This window comes from Aquarana catesbeiana, linkage group LG04 (assembly GCF_042186555.1).
Source record: "Aquarana catesbeiana isolate 2022-GZ linkage group LG04, ASM4218655v1, whole genome shotgun sequence".
Classification (NCBI taxonomy): Eukaryota; Metazoa; Chordata; class Amphibia; order Anura; family Ranidae; genus Aquarana; species Aquarana catesbeiana.
In genome coordinates, this window is record NC_133327.1 from 330,084,862 (window position 1) to 330,112,404 (window position 27,543).

Sequence of the window (27,543 nt, forward strand, 5' to 3'; positions counted from 1 at the left end):
GCAGTGTTAAAAAAAAAACGCCCCTGGTTTCAACTACACACAGTACATCACTGGGAGTGGATATAAGTACAGGGTAAGCACTGAACATCATCAAATCCAGACAATCAAATAGCCCCGATGAGCTGCAGTTCACACTCCACCCAGCAGGTGTCTCTATAACGCAAATACAGACAAGTAAAAAGTTACAATAGAAATTCGCGTGTAATATTCAATGTCCTTCCGAGGAACGAAACAACTTCCTGAGACTATGTTGCTGTGCAGTCACGCTGTGTGATGTAGGGAGCCTGAGCTGTCCTTTTCTCAGGTGGGGAATGTATATACGGGTTGTGTAATTGATATAGAGAGCCTGAGCTCTCCTGTCCCCTCCTCTGTGCTTATGTATGGAAAGGCTGTGTGATACCATCTGCACTCTAATGTATACACAGGGGTCACATTGCAGGGAGAGGGACTAGCTGGGATTTTGCTCATTAACTGGCATACTATGCACTGTTTACATCAATGTAAACCACTCCAGGAAGTCTATGCTCACTATTAACCCCCAAAACATAAATCTATTCTCATGCAGCCTACCAATCTTTACAGTAAACACTTCCTGTTTTGGGGTGTCCCCAATCTGGATGACAGGAAGTGTGTTCTGGCTACAGAAACAGTAGAATTGTCAGTCTGGAGGGTAATGTTATGTGCACTAGCAGATTTAGATGAACATGACTAGCACATTACAACTGAACTCTTGCTAACACTTTTTGCACCGAGACTAAACCTACTGATGTAACTGTTAGAACAGATTTAAGACATTTCATGCTGCTTGTGCTCTCAAACGAACTGTCACACCATCAAATGTCTGGTGTCATAACCGATCACACGTACAGCAACTCCAGAGCAAACTAAGCTAAGGGCATATGTGAAGCTAAGGGCACATTCACACGGGCATATGTGTATTTTCTGCATGGAACACGGGTTTTTGCTGGCAGGGATAGCAGAGGCCTACAGTTCTTCTTCTTTTATTCCAATGAATGCCTGTACTATAGGTGTTTATGCATGTTAGGCACAGCTGTATGTATGGGCTCATTGATTGCTATAGTTCTGCGTTTAGAGCATATAGCTCACAAAGCTATATGCTCATCCAAACACATCATTTTTTTTCTGCCCGTGAAAATGTACCCTGACAGGGCATCTTCTTTGGCTGTGAAGGAAAGGAGGGTATAGTTGTGCTTTAAAGCGGAGTCCGTCCCCCCCCCCCTCAGCAAAAAATGAAAAGTCAGTAGCTACACATGCTGCAGCTGCTAACTTTTAATATTAGGACACTTACCTGTCCTGGAATACAGTAATGTCGACACCCCAGCCGATGTTTCCATTGGCTCTCGGGTGCTGCCGCCGTAGCCATTATCTGTTAAGGAAACCATCAGTGAAGTCCATTATTGGCTGGCTGTGCAGCCACCACATCTTAAGCCTTGTACACGCGGTCAGATTATTGGATGAATTTTTTTGTTTGCTAGTCTCAAATCGAAAGTGAAGAGGGTACTCACCATCAGAAAATTTTCTGACAACAGAATTCAATGTCAGAAGTGACGTAATGTGTTGAATTGTTTTGTATGTGTTGTTTCATTTCTGAGCATGCCTAGTCTTGCTCTTCAGATTTTTTTTTTTGTCAGAAAACCGTACTAATGAAAAGAAAATCGGACGTTGTGATCACATCAGACAAAAATTTTCAAGCTTGTACGTCCAGTTTTTGTGTGCCGAAAATTTGTAATCGGCTGTCAAAAGCAGCATACTAACGATCAGATAATCGGCAGACCGTTCATCGGACGAAATTTATCTTTAGATTTTCTGACTGTGTACGGGCCTTTAGACTTGGTAAGCTGCAATACAGTACAGTTTTGTTTTTGGGTTTAATACCGCTCATGAATGTCACATTGCTGGAGTAGAGGTGAGTATAGTTCTGTTTTAATACAATTTTGTGTGCATTGACACACTGTGAGTAGCATTCTGTTTTAGGCTGCAGTAATGTGTAACAGGGGTTTTTTAATTGTTGGGGGGGGAACCTCATTTGAAGTGTACAAAGTGACACTTCGTGGTTGATTTACTAGGTGCCGGTTCACACTATACGGTCATGCAGGACCCTTTTTTTGGCTGCACCAGAATCAGAACACATGGGTGTTCACAGCTATGTGATCCGATTCTGAAAATCGCACTGCATTTTGCAAAATGATTTTGGGGTGTCATTAACCTAACATACACATCCGCAGCGGTTCGCATGAACGGGGTGCGATTTGGATGCGGTGCGTAACCTGCACAAAATTTGCTGTGGATTCGCAATGCACAAGTGTGAACTGGCACTAAAACTGGAGAGTGCAAAATTTGGTGCAGCTGTGCATGGTAGCCAATCGGCTTCTAACTTCAGCTTGTTCAATAAAGCTTTGACAAAAAAACCTGGAAGCTGATTGGTTTCTATGCAGAACTGCAACTGATTTTGCACTCTCCCGCTTTAGTAAATCAAATCCCTTCATGTCACCGCATAGTAGTGTGCTGTATTGCACTTGCTGTGCAGTGCCATCCAGTGAGGTGCAATATTCTATAGCATGTCTGCATTTTATGTCACCTCTGGGCATTGTTGTAGTAAGAACAGCAAGAAATTGTTTTCTATGTGCCTGGTGTTGTTCCAATGCAGAAAAACTGCAGAGCTACCAGTCAACGCTTTTTTTCTATAATGGTACACTGAGCATGTGTAGCTCGATGTACAGTCTCGGCATGATTCTGTTTTGGGATAAAGTAACTCCTCTGTGCATGTTGGGATGTTCAGGATAAAGTAACTCCCACATGTGAAATCATCCCAGCCCATCAACATGAGCGAAGACTCCAAACCCTACGGAAGACCATGTGAAGATGGAAGTGCCAGCGATGGAGGGGAGCACGGACATCGATTGCAGAGCAGCAGGGATTCGCTTTGCTAGGTGAGTCAGCTTAGCACATTATGAAGAAAAGCTTCTGGGGGCCCAAAATGTCTTATGTGCTGTGACAGTTTAGTTTCACTTTCAGGTCTATTGACATGCTTTTTTATGCCTTTCGTAATGCATGAACAAAAAAAAATATCCCACAATGCTTGTTAAAAAATGCAAATAAATGCACGTTAAAGTCTGATTTAATGAACACAAGTACATTTAGGCCGGGTTCACATATGTGCAGCTGCGGTTCCCAGCATGGGGTCCGGTGCGTTCCTGTTCACTGGTTCAGGTGCGAATCGGATCTGAATTTTTGCCTGAATTCACACCTGAACCAGACTTGAACACGCACAGGACCCTTTTGGAATGCAGACTGCAGCCGCCCTGGACATGTGTGAACCGGCTCCACTGAGAGCCGGTCACATTTGCATGTCATGCGAATTGGATGTGGAGAAACTGCATCCAATTCGCACATATGTGAACCTGGCCTTTAGTGTAATTCAGGCAAAACATTAGCTGGGAAGAGTTAGAGCCTCTGTCAGATTGTCCCCAGAACAGGAAATTAGATCTTTTCCCAATCTGATCTGCTTGTGCTGCTTTGTACATGATGGCAAGAGACCGATCCCATGGAGAAGAGGAGCCGAGGTATAAGGTAAGCAAAAAGGTTTTTTTTTTTAATGGCGCCATGGACAAAAACAAGAATTTAGTCCCTGTAAAGCAGAGTTCAGTTTTAAAGAATGGCCACAAATGAAAGTTTTAAAGGCCTATTATTATTATTATTAATATACAGGATTTATATAGCGCCAACAGTTTGCGTAGCGCTTTACAACGTGAGGGCACACAGTACAGTTACAATACAATTCAATACAGGAGGAATCGGAGTGCCCTGCTCGTTAGAGCTTACAGTCTAAAAGCACCATGTTATTCCTTTGTGAACAATAAACTTGCCTGTAATAATGTGAAGTCCCTGGGTTGCAGGAAGGGGTTACTATCGGGCTGCTAAAACATTAAATAGCTCACATGCAGCTGACCCTTTAATTTGCTAGACTTTGCTTGCTCATTTTGACACAAATTTTGTTTGTTTTGTAATACTAGATCACAGCTTAGCTGATAAAATGTCTTCATCTCCCTCGGAGCCCTCAGACATTAAAAATGATGCACCTAAAGAGAAGGATTATCGGACCCCTGGATTCAGAGGTGTAAAGACGACCAGTTTGTTCCGAGCTGTCAACCCTGAGCTTTTCATCAAACCAGTAAGCACTGAATTAATAAGTATAACTTTATAGGTAATTATTTTGTCATGGACAAAGAATCAGAATTATTTTAGAAGTGGAAATCTTTCTTTTGGGTGATTTGTGCCTGGTTCACACTAGTGTGATTTCTGATGTGACTTGGGTTGTACAGAATAGTATGACAATGGAAATCACATTGATGTGAATGGTGCCCATTCACATCAATTGAACGCAATGGGACTTTGGGAAAGGTACTGGTGCTACTTTGGTGTGACGCAGCACGATTTTGTGTGCCATAGACTTCAATGGAAATGCAATCAAGTCGCAACTACATGCGGTATTTATGCGATTCCGTGCAGGTTTTTTTTGGCCAATTAGTCTCCTTCTCCCAGCAACATGTGCTCTTGCCGGGCTGAGAACATGGAGAACAGAGGCAAGCAAAGCCGACGCTGAAAATGAGGAGCTGATACGCCAGATACGTGAATGCCCCTTGTGCCATTTCATAAGGACCACTGCAAGCGGCAGAGTGCCTGGGTGGACATTTCCTGCATTTATTATGAGTGGGACACTTATTCAGCTTCAGAAGAGTAAATAAACGTAAGCTATTGTATTTTTTTTTCATTGATATGCTATATATGTTGTACTTGTATTTGTCTCCATTAGCAGGCTACAAAGTTTTTACTGTATGTAAGCAGTCAGGCCCAGACGTGAGTTCAAGGTGAATAATGTACCTGTTTATTGAAGTCTGCATTGCAATTGCCAGCTATTCAGCAGCTATCATGTAGTTACAACAAGTTTCTGGCTGGCTCAAGGAACCACTGAAAATTATTTTATCATCTATGTGGTTGCTATACAAAAGTAAGCCATCATCTATGTGGTGTGATATTTCAACCTTGCACAGTGTTTGTTAAACAAAATTACCCACCTCCCGCCCACCCTATAGACAAATGACGGCAGCAAGGTGGCTTTCTCATTCTGGGACAATGTTATACAAGATCGCTCCAGTCCCACAGCGCTTGCGCGGAGATCGAGGCGCGCTGTGTTCTGGAGACATGGCACATCCCCAATCTTGGTAAAGAGCCGAGGCCAATCACAGCTGATCATATGTAAACAAGGAAGTGATGGTTATTTCCTCTCCTCACACTGACAGCCTGTGAGAAGAGGGGAGCCAAGCAGCAGCATTTCCTCACAGGGGAGACCTGTACAGATAATCAGGGCATAAACAGTGCCCATCAGTGATTCCAGTGAGTGCTGCCTTTCAGTGACTGCCCATTAGTGCTGCCTATCAGTGTGCCCATCAGTGCAGTCTCATCAGCACACATCTGTGAAGGAGAAAAATTACCTATTTACAAAATTTTCTAACAGAAACTAGGAAAAAACTTTTTTTTTTCAAAATGTTTTTATTTTTTTTTAGCAAGAAATAAAAAAGCCAGTGGTGTTTAAATACCACCAAATGAAAGCTATTTGTGGGAAAAAAATTTAAAAATGTCATTTGGGTACAGTGTTGCATGACCGTGCAATTGTCATTCAAAGTGTGACAATGTTGAAAGCTGAAAATTGGCCTGGGCAGGAAGGGGGTGAAAGTGCCCAGTATTGAAGCGGGTAAAGTGGTCTAAGCCTTTAAGGTTTAAGGCCACAGAAAAGAAACTTCTGTGCTGCAGCTGCCCCCCAGACCCCCCCTTTTTCCTTACTTGAGCCCATCCGATCCAGTGAGGTGCATGAGCGCAACTGCTCCTGCCGCTGTCTCTCTCTTCATTGGACAGATTGATAGCAGTGGGAGTGATTGGCTCCCACTGCTGTCAATCAAATCTGGTGACACAGGAGTGGGGGGCAGGGTAGAGCAGATTCCAACTGTCTTTGTCAATAAACGCAGCAGCAGGACTCGGGAGTGAGCGCACACAGGTGCCCCCAGGGAAACTACAGGTTCCAGGACACTGCTCAGGACACAGCCATCCTGGGACAGCTCAGTAAAAAGCGTGACTGGCCCGGCAAATCCGGGACAGTTGGCAAATATGATGTAATGCAAGACAATCATGTGGCCCCCATGCACCTGGGGCCCCTAGGCAGGGCCCAGGGTTGCCCATGCATTAAGACAGGCCTGTCACTAATAGTACAAAGGAGAAACATTTTTTATAAATGAAGAATTTGCTGCAACTAGCTTCTGGCTTGATGATCCAGATGTGTTTCCCATTAGTGTTAGTGTTTCCCATTAGTAGCTCCCACACAGGTGGTGAAATTACGTGCTCCCAGAAAATGTTGGCTATATTGGAGCATTCTTTCTAAGTTGATTTCTTGATTACAACATCCTTCAGCACATTCTACAGTGTATAGCTATGCAGGTGTCACAGATGGTATAGTTCGCTGTTGATTTCCCAACCATATAAACTCATATTGCGGACTAGCAAACGAATGACTGTTGGCTGGGTACCTGAAAGAGAAAAGAATATAATAATTTCAGTTTTATGTTTTGCAGTTGCACGCGACATAGGCGTAAGAGGAACTGATGCAGACCCCTCCAAAAGCTCGGAGAGGAGTCGAGCTGCTGCCACTACACACTAATATATATATATATATATATATATATATATATATATATATATATATATATATATACACATACATACATACAGTGGGGACGGAAAGTATTCACACCCCCTTAAAAACAGAATTGTTGACATTTTTGCAGATTTATTAAAAAAGAAAAACTGAAATATTACATGGTCCTAAGTATTCAGACCCTTTGCTGTGACACTCGTAAATTTAACTTCATTTGAGTCCAGCTGTGTTTGATTATACTGATTGGACTTGATTAGGAAAGCCACACACCTGTCTATGTAAGACCTTACAGCTCACAGTGCATGTCAGAGCAAATGAGAATCATGAGGTCAAAGGAACTGCCTGAAGAGTTCAGAGACTTGTGGCAATGCACAGATCTGGCCAAGGTTACAAAAAAATTCTGCTGCACTTAAGGTTCCTAAGAGCACAGTGGCCTCCATAATCCTTAAATGGAAGATGTTTGGGACGACTAGAACCCTTCCTAGAGCTGGCCATCCAGCCAAACTGAGCTATTGGGGGAGAAGAGCCTTGGTGAGAGAGGTAAAGAAGAACCCAAAGATCACTGTGGCTGAGCTCCAGAGATGCAGTCGGGAGATGGGAGAAAGTTGTAGAAAGTCAACCATCACTGCAGCCCTCCATCAGTCGGGGCTTTATGGCAGAGTGGCCCGACGGAAGCCTCTCCTCAGTGCAAGACACATGAAAGCCTGCATGGAGTTTGCTAAAAAAACACCTGAAGGACTCCAAAATGGTGAGAAATAAGATTCTTTGGTCTGATGAGACCAAGATAGAACTTTTTGGCCTTAATTCTAAGCGATATGTGTGGAGAAAACCAGGCACTGCTCATCACCTGTCCAATACAGTTCCAACAGTGAAGCATGGTGGTGGCAGCATCATGCTGTGGGGGTGTGTTTCAGCTGCAGGGACAGGACGACTGGTTGTAATCGAGGGAAAGGTGAATGCGGCCAAGTACAGGGATATCCTGGACGAAAACCTTCTCCAGAGTGCTCAGGACCTCAGGCTGGGCCGAAGGTTTACCTTCCAATGAGACAATGACCCTAAGCACACAGCTAAAATAACGAAGGAGTGGCTTCACAACAACTCCGTGACTGTTCTTGAATGGCCCAGCCAGAGCCCTGACTTAAACCCGATTGAGCATCTCTGGAGTGACTTAAAAATGGCTGTCCACCAACGTTTACCATCCAACCTGTCAGAACTGTAGAGGATCTACAAGGAGGAATGGCAGAGGATCCCCAAATGCGGGTGTGAAAAACTTGTTGCATATTTCCCAAAAAGACTCATGGCTGTATTAGATCAAAATACTTAGGACCATGTGATATTTCAGTTTTTCTTTTTTAATAAATCTGCAAAAATGTCAACAATTCTGTGTTTTTCTGTCAATATGGGGTGCTGTGTGTACATTAATGAGGGAAAAATGAACTTAAATGATTTTAGCAAATGGCTGCAATATAACAAAGAGTGAAAAATTTAAGGGGGTCTGAATACTTTCCGTCCCCACTGTGTATATATATGTGTGTGTGTGTGTGTGTGTGTGTGTGTGTATATATATATTATACAAACTACAAAAACTTTAGGCAGGTGTGATGAAATGCTGGAAAGGAAGACTACTTTCAAAAATATATATTTGAATTGAATATCAAATTGAAAAGTGAGTAAATTTTTCAGCCAGATTGTGGCGGAACTCTGGCTCTCGCCCTCCACTCACCACTGTCAAAGGACAGCTTTCCTCTCAGCGGCTCTCACAGATCTCTACCTGCCCTGAACTCACGGCGAGATCAAGATAGGTGCAATGTGGGCTGTGGCATCACATGGTAAGCTGCACTGCGATCCCCATTTGTGCCCGGGTGCAGAGATGCCAACCATTGATCTCCCTGCAAGTGAGAGAGAGGCAGAGTCACCCACACTACTGGGAGGTACTAGAGCCGGGCTGGGTAGGTGAGATGCGAGGAAGCATTTTGGGGAGGGTGTTGGGGAATGAGGGCTGTACAGGGGTGGGTGGGGGAGAGTAATGAAAAGGTCAGAGCTGAGGCGAGGTGGAAGTGAGATGTGGACAACCTGTGAAAAAGAGCTAAACCCTGCACATTTCTCAACCCTCCAAACCAGCATCAATACTTACACAAAGTCAGGGATTTTGTAGGATTAGAATCTGGTGTATGATTAACCAAATATGCCAAACGGGTGTTAATGATCAACAATTTCATATGTAGGTTGAAACACAATCATCAACTGAAACAGAAACAACTGTGTAGGGGGCTTAAAACTGGGTGAGGAATAGCCAAATTGCTACTGAGGCTGTGGAAGACAGTTTTATGTCACAGGTCATACACTATGACAAAACTGAGCCCAGCAACAAGACACAAGGTAGTTATACTGCATCAGCAAGGTCTCTCCCAGGAATACATTTCAAAGCAGACTGGGGTTTCAAGAAGTGCTGTTCAAGCTCTTTTGAAGAAGCACAAAGAAATGAGCAACGTTGAGGACCGTAGACACTGGTTGGCCCGGATGAAAGACCCATGATGCTTACTTCCCTTTGACAGCGGAAGATGTCCAGCAGTGCCATCAGCACAGAACTGGAGTAAAACAGTGGGACCCAAGCACACCCATTTACTGTCCAGAGAAATCTGGCTAGAAGTGGTCTTTATAGAAGAATTACAGCCAAAAAATCCATACCTCTGACATTGAAACAAAGCCAAGCAACTCAACCATGCACAAAAACATAGAAACTATGGTGCATTAAAATGGCAGCAAGTGCTCTAGAATAATCAGACAAAATTTAAATATTTGGCTGTAGCAGGTGGCAATTTGTTCCCTAAATGGCTGGAGGGCAGTACAATAATGAGTGTCTGCAGGAAACAGTGACACATGGTGGAGGTTCCTTGCAAGTTTGGGGCTGCATTTCTGCAAATAGTTGGGGATTTGGTCAGGATCAATGGTGCCCTCAATGCTGAGAAACGCAGGCAGATATTTATCCATCACGCCATACCATTAGGAAGGCGTGTGATTGGCTCCAAATTTATTCTGCAGCAGGACAATGACCCCGAACATACAATGTTATTAAGAACTATCTTCAGCATAAAGAACAAGGACTCCTGGAAGTGATGGTTTGGCCCCCACAGACCCCTGATGTCAACATCATCGTGTCTGTCTGGGATTACATGAAGAGACAGAAAGATTTGAGGCAGCCTACACCCTCAGAAGATCTGTGATTAATTCTCTATGATGTTTGGAACAACCTAGTTGTTGAGTTCCTTCAAAGACTGAGCAAGTGTACCTAGAAGAATTGATGCTGTTTGAAGGTAGAGGGTGACCATACTAAATATTTAATTTGATTTGGATTTCTCTTCTGTTCATTTACTTTCTATTTGATAAAAATTGATAAAAATAACGTTTTAACACTTCTATTTCTGAAACAATTTTATTTCTGAAAGCATTTTTTCACACCTACCTAAAATGTGTGTGTGCGTCCAGGAACTGGACTATTTAAGACCAGTGCTAGAAATGAGAAGGTAAGCTAGCATCTCATATTTTATGGTTTTACAAAAAGGCACAGTGTAATAATGTTGTATTACTGATGAACAAAAACTATTTGTATTTTCAGTACACAATCAAGTAGGGAGGACGCCCATGTTTCTGAGGATGAAGAGGAGAAACCTGTTGCTGGACATGACCATGGTGATGCCGGGGACACAGAATTATCAGCTGCTACTAGCATGCTGCATTCCATTATACCATTGCCAGAAGAGAAGTCAGAAGTGGGTTCCAGTCCTGTGGTTAAGCCTAATGCCGCGTACACACGGTCGGACTTTCTATCCTACTTGGTCCGGCACACTTTCCGACGGACTTTGTCCGCCAGGTGCGCCGGACTTTAAAACGGACGGACTTGCCCACACACGCCCGGACTTTCCGGCGGGCTAAGTCCGCTCGTCTTTCCGACGGACTTTCGCCGGAGTTCCGGCGGACTTTCAGAATGAACGGACTTGTCCACACACGGACAAGTCCGTTCATTTTGAACGTGACTCAGGTGCGACGGGACTAGAAAAGGATGTCAATCTTGCCGCTTTTATCGGCGAGATTGACACCTTGCGAGCCCCGTCGCGGGGCATACCAGGCCCTTAGGTCTGGTATGGATTATAACGGGAACCCCCTACGCCGAAAAAACGGCGTGGGGTCCCCCCTAAAATCCATACCAGACCCCGATCCGAGCACGCAGCCTGGCCGGTCAGGAAGGGGGGTGGGGACGAGCGAGCGCCCCCCCCCTCCTGAACCGTACCAGGCCACATGCCCTCAACATGGGGGGTGGGTGCTTTGGGGGAGGGGGGCCGCCCTGCTGGCCCCCCCACCCCAAAGCACCTTGTCCCCATGTTGATGAGGACAAGGGCCTCTTCCCGACAACCCTGGCCGTTGGTTGTCGGGGTCTGCGGGCGGGGGCTTATCGGAATCTGGGAGCCCCCTTTAATATGGGGGCCCCCAGATCCCGGCCCCCCACCCTATGTGAATGAGTATGGGGTACATGGTACCCCTACCCATTCACCTAGGGAAAAAGTGTAAGTAATAAAACACACTACACAGGTTTTTAAAATATTTTATTAAACAGCTCCGGGGGGGATCTTCCTCCGGCTTCGGGGGTCCCTCCGCTTCATCTTCTCCCGGCGTCCGGTTGGTTCTTCTCCGCTCTCTTCTCTCCAGTTCTTCGGCCGGCTCCTCTGCTGTCTTCAGGTAGCTCTCTTGCCAGCAGAGATCCGGACTTCTTGTCTTCTTCTCTTCTCCAGATGTTGACACGACGCTCTCTCCGGCTGGACTGCTCTCCGAGGGCTGCGTTGTGACTTATATAGGCGGAGACCCCGCCCCCTTTTGATGTCACAGTCCCTGGGCATGCTGGGACTGTGACGTTTTAGGGGGCGTGGTCAACATCACCCATCATCACCCAACATCACTCTCTCTCTCTGATTCCATATCCCATCCCTGCCCTGTTTTTCATGAACAATTGGACCCCAAATAGACTTCACCACCAGATCTAAATATCAGACCCTGCTTCAGAATTTTCCTACACCTATTACCCACAAACTCCACAATTCCACACACCAGCACAGCATTACCTTTCAGTGTCTGCTCTTCTTCTTCTTTTTTTTTTTTTATGTTAAAACATTTCTTACATAGGCCTGGTTCCTAAGCCCTGATTTTAGCCTTATTAGTTAAAAAAAATAATTGTTGAAAAAATTGCCTTCAGGATGCGATTGGATATTCTCTGTTCACTTGCTGCCTAATATACCCCAACCACTTTTAGGTGACATTGTAACAACATAATCAGTGTTATTCACTTTACCTGTCGTGGTCATAATGCTATGGCTGATTGATGTATACATTGTGATATTACTCCCTCCCATTCTCAAGACTAAATAAATTCACTTCTGTTATTCTTTCCTCATAGCTGAGCTGCTCCATGCCTGTTATCAGTTTGGTTGACATTGATAGTGCATGAGTTGGCAGAGAATGTTACTGCAATTTTATGGCAGGTAATGCAATAAAAACTTTTTCTGTATAAAATAAAAAAAAATTCTGTATCATCTGTTGTCATTTGTCATTTTTGTGAAATGTATTAGTTTGGGGAAAAAAATAGCTTTTGGTACTTTCTGAACTATATGCACATGTGCATGTATTTAGTATCATATTGCTTGCAAGGGGGTCCTAGAAAAAAATAATTTTGATGTCCCAACTGCAAAAAAAAATAAAAATCTAAAACCCCAATTACACAAAAGTTGGGACACTGTAAAATCTACATAAAAATAGAATGCAGTGATTTGCAAATCTCATGAAGGCCCCTTATACACTTGTGCGACTTGTCCTGCGACTTGGGACTGCAAAGTCGCATGACAAGTCGTACTCCATGAATTTCAATGAGTACCATTCATAATCTTTGGTCCGACTTTGAGGCAACTTGAGGTCCCTAGACCTCAACATTATACAGGCATTGCTTCTGGGCAGCACAGTGGTGTAGTGGTAGCACTCTCACCTAGCAGTAAGAAGGGTCGCTGGTTCGAATCCCAACCACGTCACTACCTGCCTGGAGTTTGCATGTTCTCCCTGTGCCTGCGTGGGTTTCCTCCGGGTACTCCGGTTTCCTCCCACACTCCAAAGACATGCTGGTAGGTTAATTGGATCATGTCTAAATTGTCCCTAGTATGTATGAATGTGAGTTAGGGACCTTAGATTGTAAGCTCCTTGAGGGTAGGGACTGATGTGAATGTACAATGTATATGTAAAGCGCTGCATAAATTGACGGCGCTATATAAGTACCTGAAATAAATAAAATAAAAATAAGTCATGGCAAAATCACGTAAAATGCGCCGCAAAAAAATCGCCGCAAAATCGCACAACTTTCAGGTTCGCACAAGTGTGAAAGGGGTTTTATTCACAATAGAATATAGAAAACGTATCAAATCTTTAAACTGAGAAAATGTATCGTTTTAAGAAAAAAAAAAAAAGGAATTTTGAAACACTTCTTGGGACAGGGCAACAAAAAGCTGGTAAAGGAAGTGATACGAACAGGGAAGAGCTGGAAGAACATTTTGCAATTGGGTGTAATTCCAGTAGGTCAGTAACATGATTGGGTATAAAAAGAGCATTTTAGGGAGTCTGTGTCTCAGAAGTGAAGATGGGCAATCTTCAGCAATCTGCATCTGAAAATTGTCAAACAATTTCAGAATAATGCTCCGCAACATAAAATAATAAAGACTTTAAATTTATCATCATCTACAGTACATAATACCATCAAAAGATTTCTGGAGAATGTGGAGAAATCTCTGTGCGTAAGGGATGATAAGTTTTCTATTGTGAATAAAATATGGGTTCATGAGATTTGCAAATCATTGCATTCTGTTTTTATGTAGATTTTACAGTGTCCCAACTTTTTTGGAATTGGGGTTGTATATTGGTGATGCTTGAAGACCAGGCGTTTTCTTGCACTTTTTGTTCACATGTAATAATCAGTATTTTTTGCTAGAAAATTGCATAGAACCCCAAAACAAAACATTATATATTTTTTTCAAAGCAGAGGCCCTAGAGAATAATTTGGTGGGTTTTGCAATTTTTTTTTGTCACACGGTATTTGCGCAGCGGTTTTTCATATGCAATGAAAAAATGAAAAAATACACTTTTAAAAAAAAAAATTATGCAAAAAAAGCATTAAAAAAAGATGATGTAAATAGATAACAAACATGTCAAGCTTAAAAATTGCACACGTCCGCACAACAGTGACAAACTACGTAAATGTTACTATCCATAGGCGACGCTTTAAAAGCCTTCACAGGTTATTACTTTAGATTTACAGAGGAGTTCTACTGCTAGACTTACTGCTCACAATCCGATCTTCACGACGATACCTCACACGTGTGGGGCAATCGCTGTTTGCGTGTACGGGGGGACAATAAATATATATATATATATATATATATATATATATATATATATATATATATTTATATTTATTTATTTTAATTATTTCTTTTCTTATTTTTTTTCCCTTGTGACAGCAATAGGCATGTGACAGGTACTCTTTATAGAGGGACCATAATAAAACCCCAAATCTGTAGCTTCAGGCATCACCCCCGTACAATCGTCTGAAGTCAAATGACGTACCAGGTATTTCATTTGGCGGCAAGTGGTTAATGTGATTATTAATCTTTCAACTGGCTTAACACTATTTTAGAACGACGTGTTCTGACGTTCAAGCTGGCTGAAGAGTAATCCCGGCAACTCATCAAAAGTGGAAATGCAAACATATGATCATTAACTACAGTACATTCACAATGAGGGTTTTCTTTCCCCCTTTTTTTTCCAGTTTCCCGCACCTCTGGCCAAATGCGGTACTGCAAACCCCATTGGCTTGAATCCTGCTCGTTTTGTGAGACAACACTTGCAAACCGAGACAGGATTTAAAAAAAAAAAAAAGTTGCTCGTCTTTCAAAACGCTCGTTAACTGCGTTACTCGTAAACCAAGGTTCCACTGTAGCACAAATCGGTGTAAATTGATTAGTCTATGTGAAAATTGTAGAGTCTACAAACTATGGTGTATATATGAAAGGCGTGCAAGTCAAACCGGGACATTTGAGTTTATATAATAAAGGAACAAATTTTAAGGAGTGGAAACTGCATTTATTTTTCGACAAACGCCCCTGCTACATTTATACACTTATCCAAGCGTTTAATGCCTGCAAAGCTTTGGCATAGAAAGATTTATCAGTACCCCTAAAACTATCCTAGGATAGTGTGCTTCACTTTGTCATCAGTGCTGAAATGCTGGCCTCTGACGAACGCTTTTAGGGGTCCAAATAGGTGGAAATCACTCGGAGTGGGATCCAGGCTGTAAGGGGATGTGGCAATACCTCCCAGCCGAGTTGCTGTAATGTGCACGTAGAGCGGTGAGCAGTATGAGCTTGTGCGTTGTCTTGGAGAAACAGGAAGCCCTTAGTGATCAAACAGGCCATTTATGCACATCACTCAGAACATGACAATAATATTCGCTGTTGATAGTGGCCCCGCGGGGTAGAAAATCCACATGAATAACGCCACGTTTGTCCCAGAAAACACTTGTCCTCACTTTACCTGCAGACGCAATTGTTCAACATTTATTTGGTGGTGGAGAGTCTGTAATGGAGCTGTCCCATGCACACACCAACACTGTTGTCTGCCATCTTGAGTAAAGATCTTTGGACTGGCCTGCGACATGTGCGCTGCCTATCTGTATTATGACACTCTTGCCACTTACTGCATGTAGTACCATCACACTAGCATCCCTTTTTATACCTATAAAATTAAAAGGCCTGGTTTGACTTGAACACCCCTTGTACGTTTGAAAATTTATCAACCCTGATGTACTGATTGCCTATCTAATTTCTTGAGGCCCTAAAATCCAGGACAGTACAAATACTCCCCAAATGACCCCTTTTGGAAAATAGACAGTCCAAGGTATTTAGTGGAAGAGGAATGGTGAGTTTTTTTTAAGTAATTTTTTTTGGCAGAATTTTTTGGAAAATTCAGAAATTCAATTAAAAAAAATATCAAAATTTTTCCTGTCATCAGTGCAGTACAGCATCATCATATGGTGAGGCGGTGATCAGGGATACTGACTGGTGACAGAATGTTTAAAAAAAAAAAAAGTATTACATTTTTAAACCTTTTTTGTTATTTTTTTAAACATTTTTTTTCTGTTACAATTTTTTATTTATTTGAATATACTGTCATCAGAGTAGTTCAGTGTCACCATAGTGACACTGTACAACTATTGAGGTGGGGGTGGGGGGTTGATTAAGGTTTTTTTTTTTTCACTGTTAATGCTAATAACAGTGATGATCACTGTTAAAAACAATAGTTTTAACTGTCATGAATGGCTTTCATTTATGATAGCTTGCTTACTATTCTGATGCTGTGATTGGCTACAGCTAGGCACATGGTATAGGGTGCTGTGATTAGCCCAGGTACAATGTGATCGCCGTGGGCCAATCACAGCATCACAATAGTAAGCATGCTGCCACGAATGACTTTTGTTCATGACAGGTTTGCTTACATGTAATCATATGATCGCTACTATTGGTAATAGCGATCACGATACCCCAGCCACTCACACTGGCTGGGTTTTAAGCATCGTGATCCGCTGTGTCTGATCATGGGATCCCGCCAATGCATGCCCAAGGGGACACACCAGTGTGCATGTGATGAGCGAAGTACCAGTATGTCACTTAGCCTTGAGCTGCTTGCAGTAAATGTACTGTGGGCGGACGACAAGCGGTTAAAAAAAAAATTGTAGTTAAAGCAGTAGAAAGCCGCAAATTGAAAAGAAAAAAAATGGGCTCCTGCAGGATAATGTCATAATGTGCTAGTATGCACCTCATGCTAGACCATTATGACAGACTTGCCTTAAAGCTAAGCCCTCTAGCAGCACACTGGGCCTTCCATCTTCACCCAGTCTTCCTTCCAGGTTTAGTCATTTGAATGGCTGAGCTGCGATGACGTTACTTTTGCGGTACAGCGCTCTAAATGGATGGCGCAGTCCATTCAGGGTGCACATGCGCCGGTGATGTCACCGGCTGCAGCTAAATATCTCCTAAACGGTGCACATTTAGGAGATCTCTACTGTACTTACAGGTAAGCCTTATAGGTTTACCTGCAGGTATAATTAATGAAGCAGACTTCACTACCGCTTTAAATTTTGAGTATAATATATCATTTTCATATTGTGAAATCCAGCCATACAAAATTGGGGATTCCACCAGCTGGAATAGACAAATGTGCGTCTATAGATGCGGCCGCTGAGTCCCTACAATGCAATGTACAAAGCTATTCGTGACTGTTTGCAATGCCAGCAATTAGCTGCAGTGATGGTGGCTGGACGCACTCAAAGTGATCAAGAACTAAAAGCGACAACCTCACCTTGCACATGCACATTTGGAATGGATATCCTTTTTGCATGTGCAAGGTGACAGTGTCAAACTTATCAAATAAGGGTACGCTTATGTTCTCACCTTTTCACTGACATGCGTGTGTATTTGATTAAAATTTCTTCATATACAGAACTGTCCTCTCTGTTCCCTATTTGCAATTACTGGATGGACCCGGTGTCTACGCTTTCTCCTCCTCAATCACAAATGTGTAACTGTAGCAACTTTTGCCATGACCAACCACAGAGAGGAGATGACTGCTTAACCAACACTTAGAACAGACAAACCAGGAAGTGAAAAGGAAAAAGACACCTTCATTTTTTTTTTTTTTTTTTTTTTTTTACATTAGAAGATGACCACTTTAATTTATGTCACAGCAGATATGTGTATAATTGGACAAAACAACAAATATTGCAGTATGAAAAAGCTAATATGAAGTGGAAGTGTGAAGTGGATGGATGCTAGAGCGTTTTCTTCCTGCTGGTAAATTTGCTTTCTTGGCGGAGAGTTTACCCTATGCCAAACAAGCAGCTGAAATGTCACCATTCAATGGCCTATGCTGGTGGCATGTTTTTATAATACTCTTCCTCACACATGAGAGATGGAAGATTATGTGCCCACTAACAAGATGTGGACCACAAAGCAATCTAGCTTATTTCCCATTGCTGAAAATTCTCTCGCTGTTTACGTTAAGCCCAGAAACTGACAGTTGTTCACTACTGAACCTTAAGTCTGGTACACATGGGCCGAATGTCGACTGGTTCAATAAAAAAACTGCCTTCATTCGGCCTGTGTGTATGGCAGCCGGTCATTCGGTTGGTTTTTGTCAGATGAGCATGTTGGAAAACCAGCAGCTGACCGGAGTGTTCTGGCAGGGGGGCTGTCCCCCTGTCAGAACACAATACAACAGCAGGGGAGATCGATGTACTAACATCGGATTGTTAGTACAGCTGCTCCGACCTGAGCTGTCAGTTTTTTTTTCTCTCAACCCGCTGGATTGAACAGAAAAGAAAATAGTGGTGTGTACTAGGCTTATTTTTCTTTTTTTACTGTGGAGATCTTTTGTCAACAGCCAGGCTGGGTGGCATGCTGGATAATATAGATCCAGTAGTCACCCCAACGTGGGCAGTGAGTGCATGCAGACCTTTAGCTACAACCTGGGTCGGCTGCGACAGCCCCATTCTGGACTTTGTGACACAGACAATGTTTCCCTGGCCAACAGCCCCCCCCACCTTGGTGGGAGGTGGTTCTGTCTCGGGAGTGATACCCGCCATCACACACCGGGAGGGTAAATATCCCCCTTCCCCCTCCTTCGTGTTTAGCGCAGGTAGTTAGCTGTGAGTACTTCATGGGTTGTTCAACCCAGTGGGGTCTGCGCCCCCCCAGGGCATAATGGCCTGTGTCTATGCCCTCCCTGCTACACTTGCCCTCTTCTCCCCCTCTGTAGGTTTGCTGTGGACTTTGGGCACCTTGCTCTGCCCCCCCCCCCCCCCCCCCCCCCCCGTGTGCTAGGGGCTGGCTGACACCTCCACTCCCCTGGGATGTTGCAGCTCTTCCCTGATAGCTCTGAGGAGTATTGGCTGGTGGGTGGCAGTGCCTCTGTGCCACTCCAGTCGGTGCTCCTGGCCCCCCTTCCCTCTTGGTATGGGATGGCTGCTCTTGTTAGAGGCCTGCATCGGTTATTCCTTTTGTCTGCAGTGCTCTCGGGGGTCCGTGGGGTGGCATGTGGAGGCTGGTCACTATTCCTGTGCCGGTGCCGTCTTGGAGTGGCTCAGGCTGAAATGCCATTTTGAAGAATACTTTTTTACTGATGGCCATTTTGGAGAAGCCTTTTGTGGGCAGCCATTTTGGTGCAGCCTCACGGTCAGCTATCTTAGCGTGGCCTTGGCAGGCGACCATTTCTTGCGGTGCCTTGCCAGCAGATTGCACGGTTGACCCAGAAGCTGTGTGCCCTTTTTGTCTCTGACCCTGTTTCTTTAGTATGGCTGACTTATACAGTACATGCTGGTGGTAGTGGGACTTGGTCTGTGTCTCCCTGACCTCCCCCCCTGAGGGTGTGTGTGTGCACCATTCAGGCGGTCTACAGCCAGGGAGGTTCCTGTCGCCTCACTGGCCATCATGTTCCACTGAGGTGTTCCCCTTGTCAGATGTTCTTCTAAGGAAGAGTGGACCTCTTCTTCAGATGTTGATCCCCCACCTCTAGGTTGAACAAAGGCATCCTGGCAGCCTCCTCTGCACTATTTCTCGATGGATCAGGCAAAAGGTTGTCCAGGCTTATGCCATTAAGGGTCGAGCGCCAATATTGCCCATTATGGCACACTGTACCAGAGCGATTAGTGCCTCTTTGGCATTCTGACATCAGGAATCTGTGACTCAAGTTTGCAATGCAGCTACCTGGTCGTCTGTGCAAACCTTTTAATACGTTTTACAAAGTTGATGTTTTGGCATCCTCACAAGGTTTTGCAAGCAGCTATTTAAGGTTACTTGTTCCTCCTCTGAGCGGTTCTTGGGTGTTGTTACGTGTCCTTATCTGGTTCCCTACTTCTCAGTGAGGCACTGCTTTGGGACGTTCCTGTGGTCAGGAATATAGAAGAGCTGACGTCACCGGGGGGCGTCATCCGGAGGCCCCGTCCCTTATGACATCACTTATGACATCACCGCCCGGGGCATGATGGGGCGGTAACGTCATAAAGGGGGGCCTCCGGATGACGTCATCCGTGACCCCGTCCCATGCCAATGGAATGTGGAGAAGAACCGGAAGAGGCAGAGTAGCCGGAGAGGGGAAAAGAAATCGGAGATGCTGCAGCTGCCTTAATCAATTACTTTAAAAACCTGTGTACTGCGTTTTAATTTTTTACACTTTTTTTTTAGGTGAATGGGTAGGGGTACAATGTACCCCATACTCATTCATATAGGGTGGGGGGCCAGGATCTGGGGGCCCCCTGCCCGCAGACACCGACAACCAACGGCCAGGTTTGTCAGGAAGAGGCCCTTGTCCTCACCAACATGGGGGCAAGGTGCTTTGGCTTGGGGGGCACAGGGCCCCCCCCTGCCCCAAAGCACCCACCCCCCGTGTTGAGGGCATGCGGGCTGGTATGGTTCGGGGGGGGGGTGAGCTCGCTAGTCCCCCCCCTTTCCCGGGCTGCGTGCTCGGATAAGGGTCTGGTATGGATTTTGGGGGGGACCCCACACCATTTTTCAGCGTGGGGGGTTCCCTTCAAGATCATCAGAGCATAAATCGCATGCCAAGGTTGGTTCAGTTAAGACGGCGATCCAACTTCAGTTATATTCAATGGGCTGAAGTAGGATCAAAGTGGGACGGAAGTAGTACAGGGAGCATTTTCAAAGTTGGACCGACTTGTGTCGGACCAGTTAGGATGGCTCTCATAGGGAAACATTAATTTTCACATGTCATGCGACATGAGCTCCCAAGGTCGGAGTGTTTGTCATACAAGTGTGAACCCGGCCTGGGTTTTTTTATTATATAAACAAAAAATACCTAAAAATTTGTAAAACAAAAATGTTTTTCTTAGTTTCGGTTATAAAATTTGTACAAATAGGAAACCATTTATTTTTCTACATTTCTTTGGCAAAAATAACCCAAATCAGTGTATATTATTTAGTCTGTGTGAAAGGTATAGTCTATTGACTATGGTATGTATATTTGAAAGTTGATCATTCCTGATGTACTCATTTCTTGAGGCCCTAGAAGTGCCAAGACAGTATAAATACCCACCAGATGACCCCTTTTTTAGAAAGTAGACAGTTCAAGGTATTGATCAAGAGGCGGGGTGAGTTTATTTTTGCAAAATTATGAAAGGAAGGGCCTATCAGAGTCCCGCTGATTCCTATGGAGAGATCGGACGAAAACAGACAGCATGTCCATTTTCATTAGATCTCATCCAATCCGATCCACCAGACGGATGACTCAATGTATCGCCATATGTCTGATTTTGGCAGATCGGATGGCAGGCAAGTGTCAGTGGACACATCTCCGCTGATATCCGTCTGCCCATAGGAGTCAATGGATGGCCCGCTCGGATCCGCCTGAAAAACGGACAGGTGGATCCGAGCGGGCTTGTCATGTGAAAGGGGCTTTACAGTGATGACCACTGTATAAACAAGAAGAAAACTATTACAGCGCACACATGCAAAAAAACATTCACCTCCAGCAAGGCTAGTTTAAAAACACCTAAACATTCTCAAAAAGACATTTTCAAAAATATGGGGATTTGGTCACACCATATTGCTATATGGTGCTAAGCCCACTTACTGTGACAAAGTACCCCATGATTAGTGGGTCCTACACTATCCATAGATTTGTGAGATCCTGCTTCTCTGAACCATGAGAGCTACACTCTTCTAAATGGGAGAATTTTAAGGTCTCCACCTATGACACAAGTGGACACTAATGAGAGGTACTTAATGAGGGAATAGGGTGCTCCTATCCCAAAAGGATTTGGTCAGAATCCATACAATACACAAACAAGATATTTGGGGGGCACACCTTCACATTAAAGCTGGTGCAGCCATAAGACCATACAATAGAAGAAAAATATTACAGCGCACACATGCAAAAAAACAAATATCTTGTTTGGTCACAGTGTTGTTTATACAGTGTACAATCACAGGTATCACAATTGTACACAATGGCTATGAATGACAGCAATTGTGTACAACTTTTTTTTTTTTTTTTTTTTTGAAAGCCTATGGCGTGCAAAACACACCCCAAAAACTTCACCCGGTGCATAAAAAATGTGCACACACATAAAGAGTGCTCACAAAAAAGTGCCACGGGTACACAGACGTGCCAATTCCCTGATCCCCCGGGGCGTTAGGCTCCAGACGGGGACAAAGGTACTTACAATGGCCTGTCTGGCCGAAACCAGACAGACCCCGTTCTCTGGAGGGCCTGCCGAAACAGGACCCACCCAAGTACTAGGTGGGGCTCCCCCGAAGGGAGACCCCATGAGAGAGGGCGAACTAAGCCAAAAGGCCATGTCCACCCCTTCCCAAGACTTTCAGGGCTGGCCCGAGGACCCGCATCCTTACTCATCGTGCAAAACGTGAAAAAACAAGACGTGACAAAACAAACATAGGTTTCAAATAAATAAAAAAGTGGGGAAAGGGACAGTGGAGAGGAGAGTGAAGAAGTGGCCATTGTGTAAAACAATGACCAGGCCCTCCGGCCAGGAATAAAAAATTCCTCTGGTCCTAGCCAAAAGGCCCGGCCCAAGAGGCAGGTGCTTAAAAAGCGTGTTATATGGTGTAGTGACCTTGGTGCCCAAAATCAAAGTGTCTGCCACACACAGTGATTCTATGGCACCCCTGGCCTGCCACTCCATGGGCACTACTCCATAGGCTTTCAAGTTCAACCCCGACCCACAGCCCAGACCACAGCAGCCCCCACCACAGGCAGAAAGGCATGGAGATCCAGAAGCTTGGTGAGAGCCCTTTACCATCAGGCTCCACCGTCGCTCCCATCACTCCTACCTAATTACATTCGGGAGATACTAGCCACTCCCCCCCCCCCTCAAAGGGGTAGTAAGCGTTCTCTCCCAAATAACTGTCCGTAGCTAGAGCTACCACAATCCAGGCCAGAAGGCCAGGGACCCGACCCTCCGGCCAGACCCATGTGCAGCACCCATCCTCACCAGGAGGTCCTTTCTAGACTGGTTGGGTAGGCCCACTGAAGCCCCCATGGGCAACAGGTGATGACTTTCCCTCAACCGTCTGTCCAGGTCCAATTACACCATCGGATTTGCATGCGCCCTTCCCACTATTGGTCGGGCCAACATCGCCTCCTCTGGAAACTGATAAGAACAGATACTACACTTGATCTTAGCCAAAAGGCCGAGAAGCCGAGAAATTGTGTACAACTGACGCAATCACATAGTACTAGGGCCAGGCACAGTGGCCTGGTATGATGGTATTTATGTCCGGTGGGCACATTGGGTCACAGCCCCAGGGGCCGTGCAGTGGCGCATGAGTGAGAGGACGTCATATGATGTCCACCCAGGATAGCAGAGCACCCATCTGGCCATATTATTGCAGTAGGCTGGGTGAAGAGTGGTTAATGTATTCTGCTATAGGTAGTGTACACAGAAGTATGATGTATCTAAAAGCTGCTCTCTAAACATCACTTCTGCAGTTTAATGAATTTCATCAATAGCGTTTACTAAACATTGATTTTTATTTATTTTACAGAACAAACCAGTAATGGCATTTGGACTATTTACAATAACAATGTGTGTTGCCTATATTGCCTATTTACATGCGACAGAGGAAAATAAAAAGGACTTGTATGAAGCAATTGACAGTGAAGGAAACCGATACACAAGAAGAAAGACCTCCAGATGGGATTGAACTGTCAATGCTTTTTTTTCTGACTACTGAACCAAGCTCAAATGACTGCCACAGAACAAAAGAAATATAACTGAAGAATTACTAAAAGAAAAGGAATCGTTGTCTTAACAATTTTCATTCTACATTGATGAACTCTTTCTGTTAGAAGGCAGCGCTATTAGTCACTAATAAAAACAGCCAAGATCTAATGTATGTTTTATTTACTTTTTAGAATATACTATACCGTTGTATATTTATCAATGAGAGCTGTGTGGTAGTAATGACAATTGACATTAGGTATATTTTAGAAATGAATATGCAAGCTTGGTCTAAATATGAATGTGGTCATGAACAATGATTCCATACAAACTTCAACTAAGCTCATACTCAATAAAGGAATGAGTAAATTCTGCATTGCAGTGGTGCAGTTGAACTCACCTATAGAAATACATGTTCTAAACTGGATGTTTTATTAACGGCATAACAGCAGCTATATTAACCTCTTGCCACCCGTCCACCTTCAAATGAAGGAGGGACAGTGTGGCTCTCGTTCTGGGAGGACGTCATTTGACAGCGCCCCAGAATGGCACGCAGAACGGCGATCGTGGCCGCGCCATGTTGCTAGGACATGGCGCGACCCCAATCTCTGTATAGAGCCACAGCTCTTTAACCATGTGATCGGCTGTGTCCGTAAATACGGAAGTGCCGTGAATTGGCTCGGCTCTCCTCGCCTCACACTGACAGAGTGTGTGGCGTGGAGTGCCAATCAGCGGCATCTCCTCGCAGAGGAGACCTGTGCAGGTAATCGGGGCACTGATCATCGGTGCCCGGATTACAGGAAAGCCAGCAGTGCCACCAATCAGTGCTCATAAGTGATGCCAGTCCGTGCCTCCCATCAGTGCCTGCTCATCAGTGCTGCCCATCAGAGCCTCCCATCAGTGCCTCCCATCAGCACCACCCATCATTGCTGCCTATCCATGCCACCTATCGCTGCCCATCAGTGCCCACCACTGCCGCCTATCAGTGCCCACTATTGCCACATATCAGTGCTCATAAGTGCTGCCTCATCAGCACACCTCAGTGAAGAAAAATTACTAAGTTACTGATAGCAAATAAGAAAAACTTTTTTTTTCTTCAAAATTTTCAGTTTTTGTTTTTTGTTTATTTTTAGTAAAAAATAAAAATCCCAGCAGTGATTAAATACCACCAAAAGAAAGATTTATTTGTGTGAAGAAAAAGATAAAAAAACTAATTTGGGTACAGTGTTGCATGACCGCGGGTACACATTGTACACGAGGTATAATTGAGAACTGTATGTGAAATATATTTATATATGTGCAACACAACTTTATTATAAGCAACTGTGTCTTTTTTTTCAGGTCGGTGACATGATTGTAACAGTCCATATGACTGTTGTTGCTGATTATAACAGCATTACATTGACACATACTGTACTACAAAGTATAAGGAAGTATTCAAATGGGTGGTTTAGCCTGATGCTAATTGCAGTGGCAGGAATCTTGTGATTTCTGACGCTGCTGTGAGCAGCTAGCTCCTGCTGCTGCAATTGGCTCTGGGTCAAATTGCCCATGCAAATGCTGCCTAAGGCCTGATTCACACCTATGCATTTTTAATGCTTTTTGCATTTTGCAGATTTGCGCTACAGCCCATTTAACATGGTTTCCTATGGAACACATTCTATAGTGCAAATCTGCAAAATGCGAAAAGCACTAAAAATGCATACATGTGAATCAAGCCTAAGTATGCTTTTCATTCAACTTTGCTGCTCACTTAACAAATAAAATAATTATATTTTTAATATTATAATATAGGATTTATGGAATGCCAAAAGTTTGGGCAGTGCTTTACAAAATAAAAGGAGAAGGTACAGTTGCAATGCAATTCAAGACAGGGGGGGCTGCTCATTAAGGCTGGGTTCACACATGTGCGGTGCGAATTGCAGCTCCGGTTTCCCTGTGAAGAGAAAAATTATTCATTCAGCGTTCTCATTGATGATTATGTGCCTGCAATTCGCACTCCACTGCCTAGAAAACACACACATTTTTTGTGCAATGCGGATGCAGTGCACATATGTGAACCAAACCTATTGAAAAGATGTTCTGCGAATATTGGATGCGGGCAAGCTGCATCCAATTTGCATATGTGTGACCCCAGCCTCAAGCTTACAATCTATAGGAAGCGGTGGGATGAGCTATGGTGGAATTAGTCATTCGAGAAAGTAAAATTCAGTTGCTAGCTAGAGGTGGCATAAGCTACTCTAAAAAGATGAGTTTTCAGGGATCGCCTGAAGGCACATAGAACAGGACATAGCCGTATAGGTTGGGGTAGGGAGTTTCAGAGGATGGGAGAAGTCCTGAAGGCGAGCATTGGGAGGAGGTGACCTCAGAAGGAGCAGAATGGACAGTTTGGATGATATTTTGAGATGAGGTTGGTGATTTAGCTGGGCAAAGTCCTATTATTTAAAAAACAGAGACAAATTAAGAGCCCTTTCACACTGATGCCCTTTGCTGCAATAGAATGCACTGTTCCAACACAACAAAAGCACATCAAAATTTTTCCCCTTTGCGCAACTCCTCCAATGTAACTTTTCACATCACTGAGTTGTTCCATTTTAAGTCAAAGAAAATGCACCGAGTGTGCTGATTTCCCCCACCCCCTTCTCCCCTCACATTCACAGTGCCATCCAAGCTGAAAGAGTTCCTGGCTGTCCTGCCCAGTCTTCTTGGCGGTATCATGTATGTGTAGCTATCCTCTGGTTGTTAAAGACTCCAGCAGGTGCCACCTCCTCCTGAACATCCAGCTTTTCACTAGTTGTTAAGCACACCAGTGGGTTTCAGCTCCTAACAATTAGCCACCAGCTGCAAAAATGCATTCAAACTGCATATGCGATGCATTCAATTTTAATCAACGCAATTAAAAATGTAACATGCGTTTTTAACACTCACCAGTGCGAAAGGGCCCTTAAGATGTGATTTATAGACAATAATTGATGACTCTGATGTCTTTATGTGTCAGAAATATATCAGTAAATAAAAGTGCCCATGTACATCAGTGGCTCAAAAAATACTGAAACTAGAAAATTAGCATTGCAACAAGATGACCAATATTTTCAGAAGGAGGTCAGCAATAGCAGCCTACATATTACACCCAGTACATACTTCTTTTAATAGGATAGTTCATATCTGTGTATATTGATGCCCACTGGTGAACTTAGTATAATATAAATATACTGTATATGCTATAGTTTGACCACCTGCCGACCGCCACTCACAGTAAATATCCTGCAAATAGGCGGTGGGTGCAGGCTCAGCAATGTACATTGCTGGCTTGCTTTCAGGTTTGGGACGTGCATGCCAACCCATGCTGTGATTGGACAGAAGTTTTCAGCTAATGATTGAGGCTGTTACCCGCGGATCGAAACACACATAGAGTTCTGTGTTTACAAACACACAACTCTTAAGTGTTGTGAACAGCGATCAAGATTAGTAAATAAAAGCAGCACACATTACACTTGTTAGACACACAGTTAACCCCTTTATTGCCCCTAGATGTTAACCCTTTTCCAGTCAATGTTATTAGTACAGTGTCAATGTACAGTATTATCACTGATCATTGTATTAGTGTCACTAGCGATGTCAGCGTCGGTTAGTGACCCTCCCAGTCAGTGTCTGTTAGCACCAGATTGTCCACCACCCTATCACAGTCACACTATAAATTGCGGATCACCGCCATTACAGTATATCATCTATAGATGTGTACATTTCAGTATATATACCACAGTTTGTAGATGCTATAACTTTCACACAAACAAATTCATATACACTTATTGAGATTTTTTTTTACCAAAGACGTACATTTTGGCCTGAATTTATGAAGAAATTTGATATTTTTTATATTTTTATTGGATATGTTTATAACAGGAAGTAGAAAATATTGTTTTTTTTTTTCAATATTTCCTGTCTTTTTTTGTTTATATAATAAAAAAATAAAAAACCCAGT

The 27,543-nt window shown here is 43.8% G+C and overlaps 1 protein-coding gene and 1 pseudogene across 1 annotated transcript; one reads left to right on the forward strand and one right to left on the reverse strand.

Annotated features, from left to right (window-relative positions):
* Positions 1-158: 158 nt before the first annotated feature.
* On the forward strand, positions 159-27,506 carry SMIM8 (small integral membrane protein 8). Its single transcript, XM_073626907.1, has 3 exons — positions 159-304; positions 4,035-4,192; positions 23,386-27,506. The coding sequence occupies exons 2-3, from the start codon at positions 4,055-4,057 to the stop codon at positions 23,542-23,544; spliced, it is 297 nt and encodes a 98-aa protein (XP_073483008.1). The 5' UTR covers positions 159-304; positions 4,035-4,054; the 3' UTR covers positions 23,545-27,506.
* On the reverse strand, positions 22,959-23,043 carry LOC141141939 (U2 spliceosomal RNA; annotated as a pseudogene).
* Positions 27,507-27,543: the final 37 nt, after the last annotated feature.

Excerpts from the sequence above, each read along its gene's own strand:
- SMIM8 (XM_073626907.1), top strand. The coding sequence starts at position 4,055 with ATGTCTTCATCTCCCTCGGAGCCCTCAGACATTAAAAATGATGCACCT. Across the intron at positions 4,193-23,385 it reads CTGAGCTTTTCATCAAACCA|AACAAACCAGTAATGGCATT; the intron begins GTAAGCACTGAA and ends TTTATTTTACAG.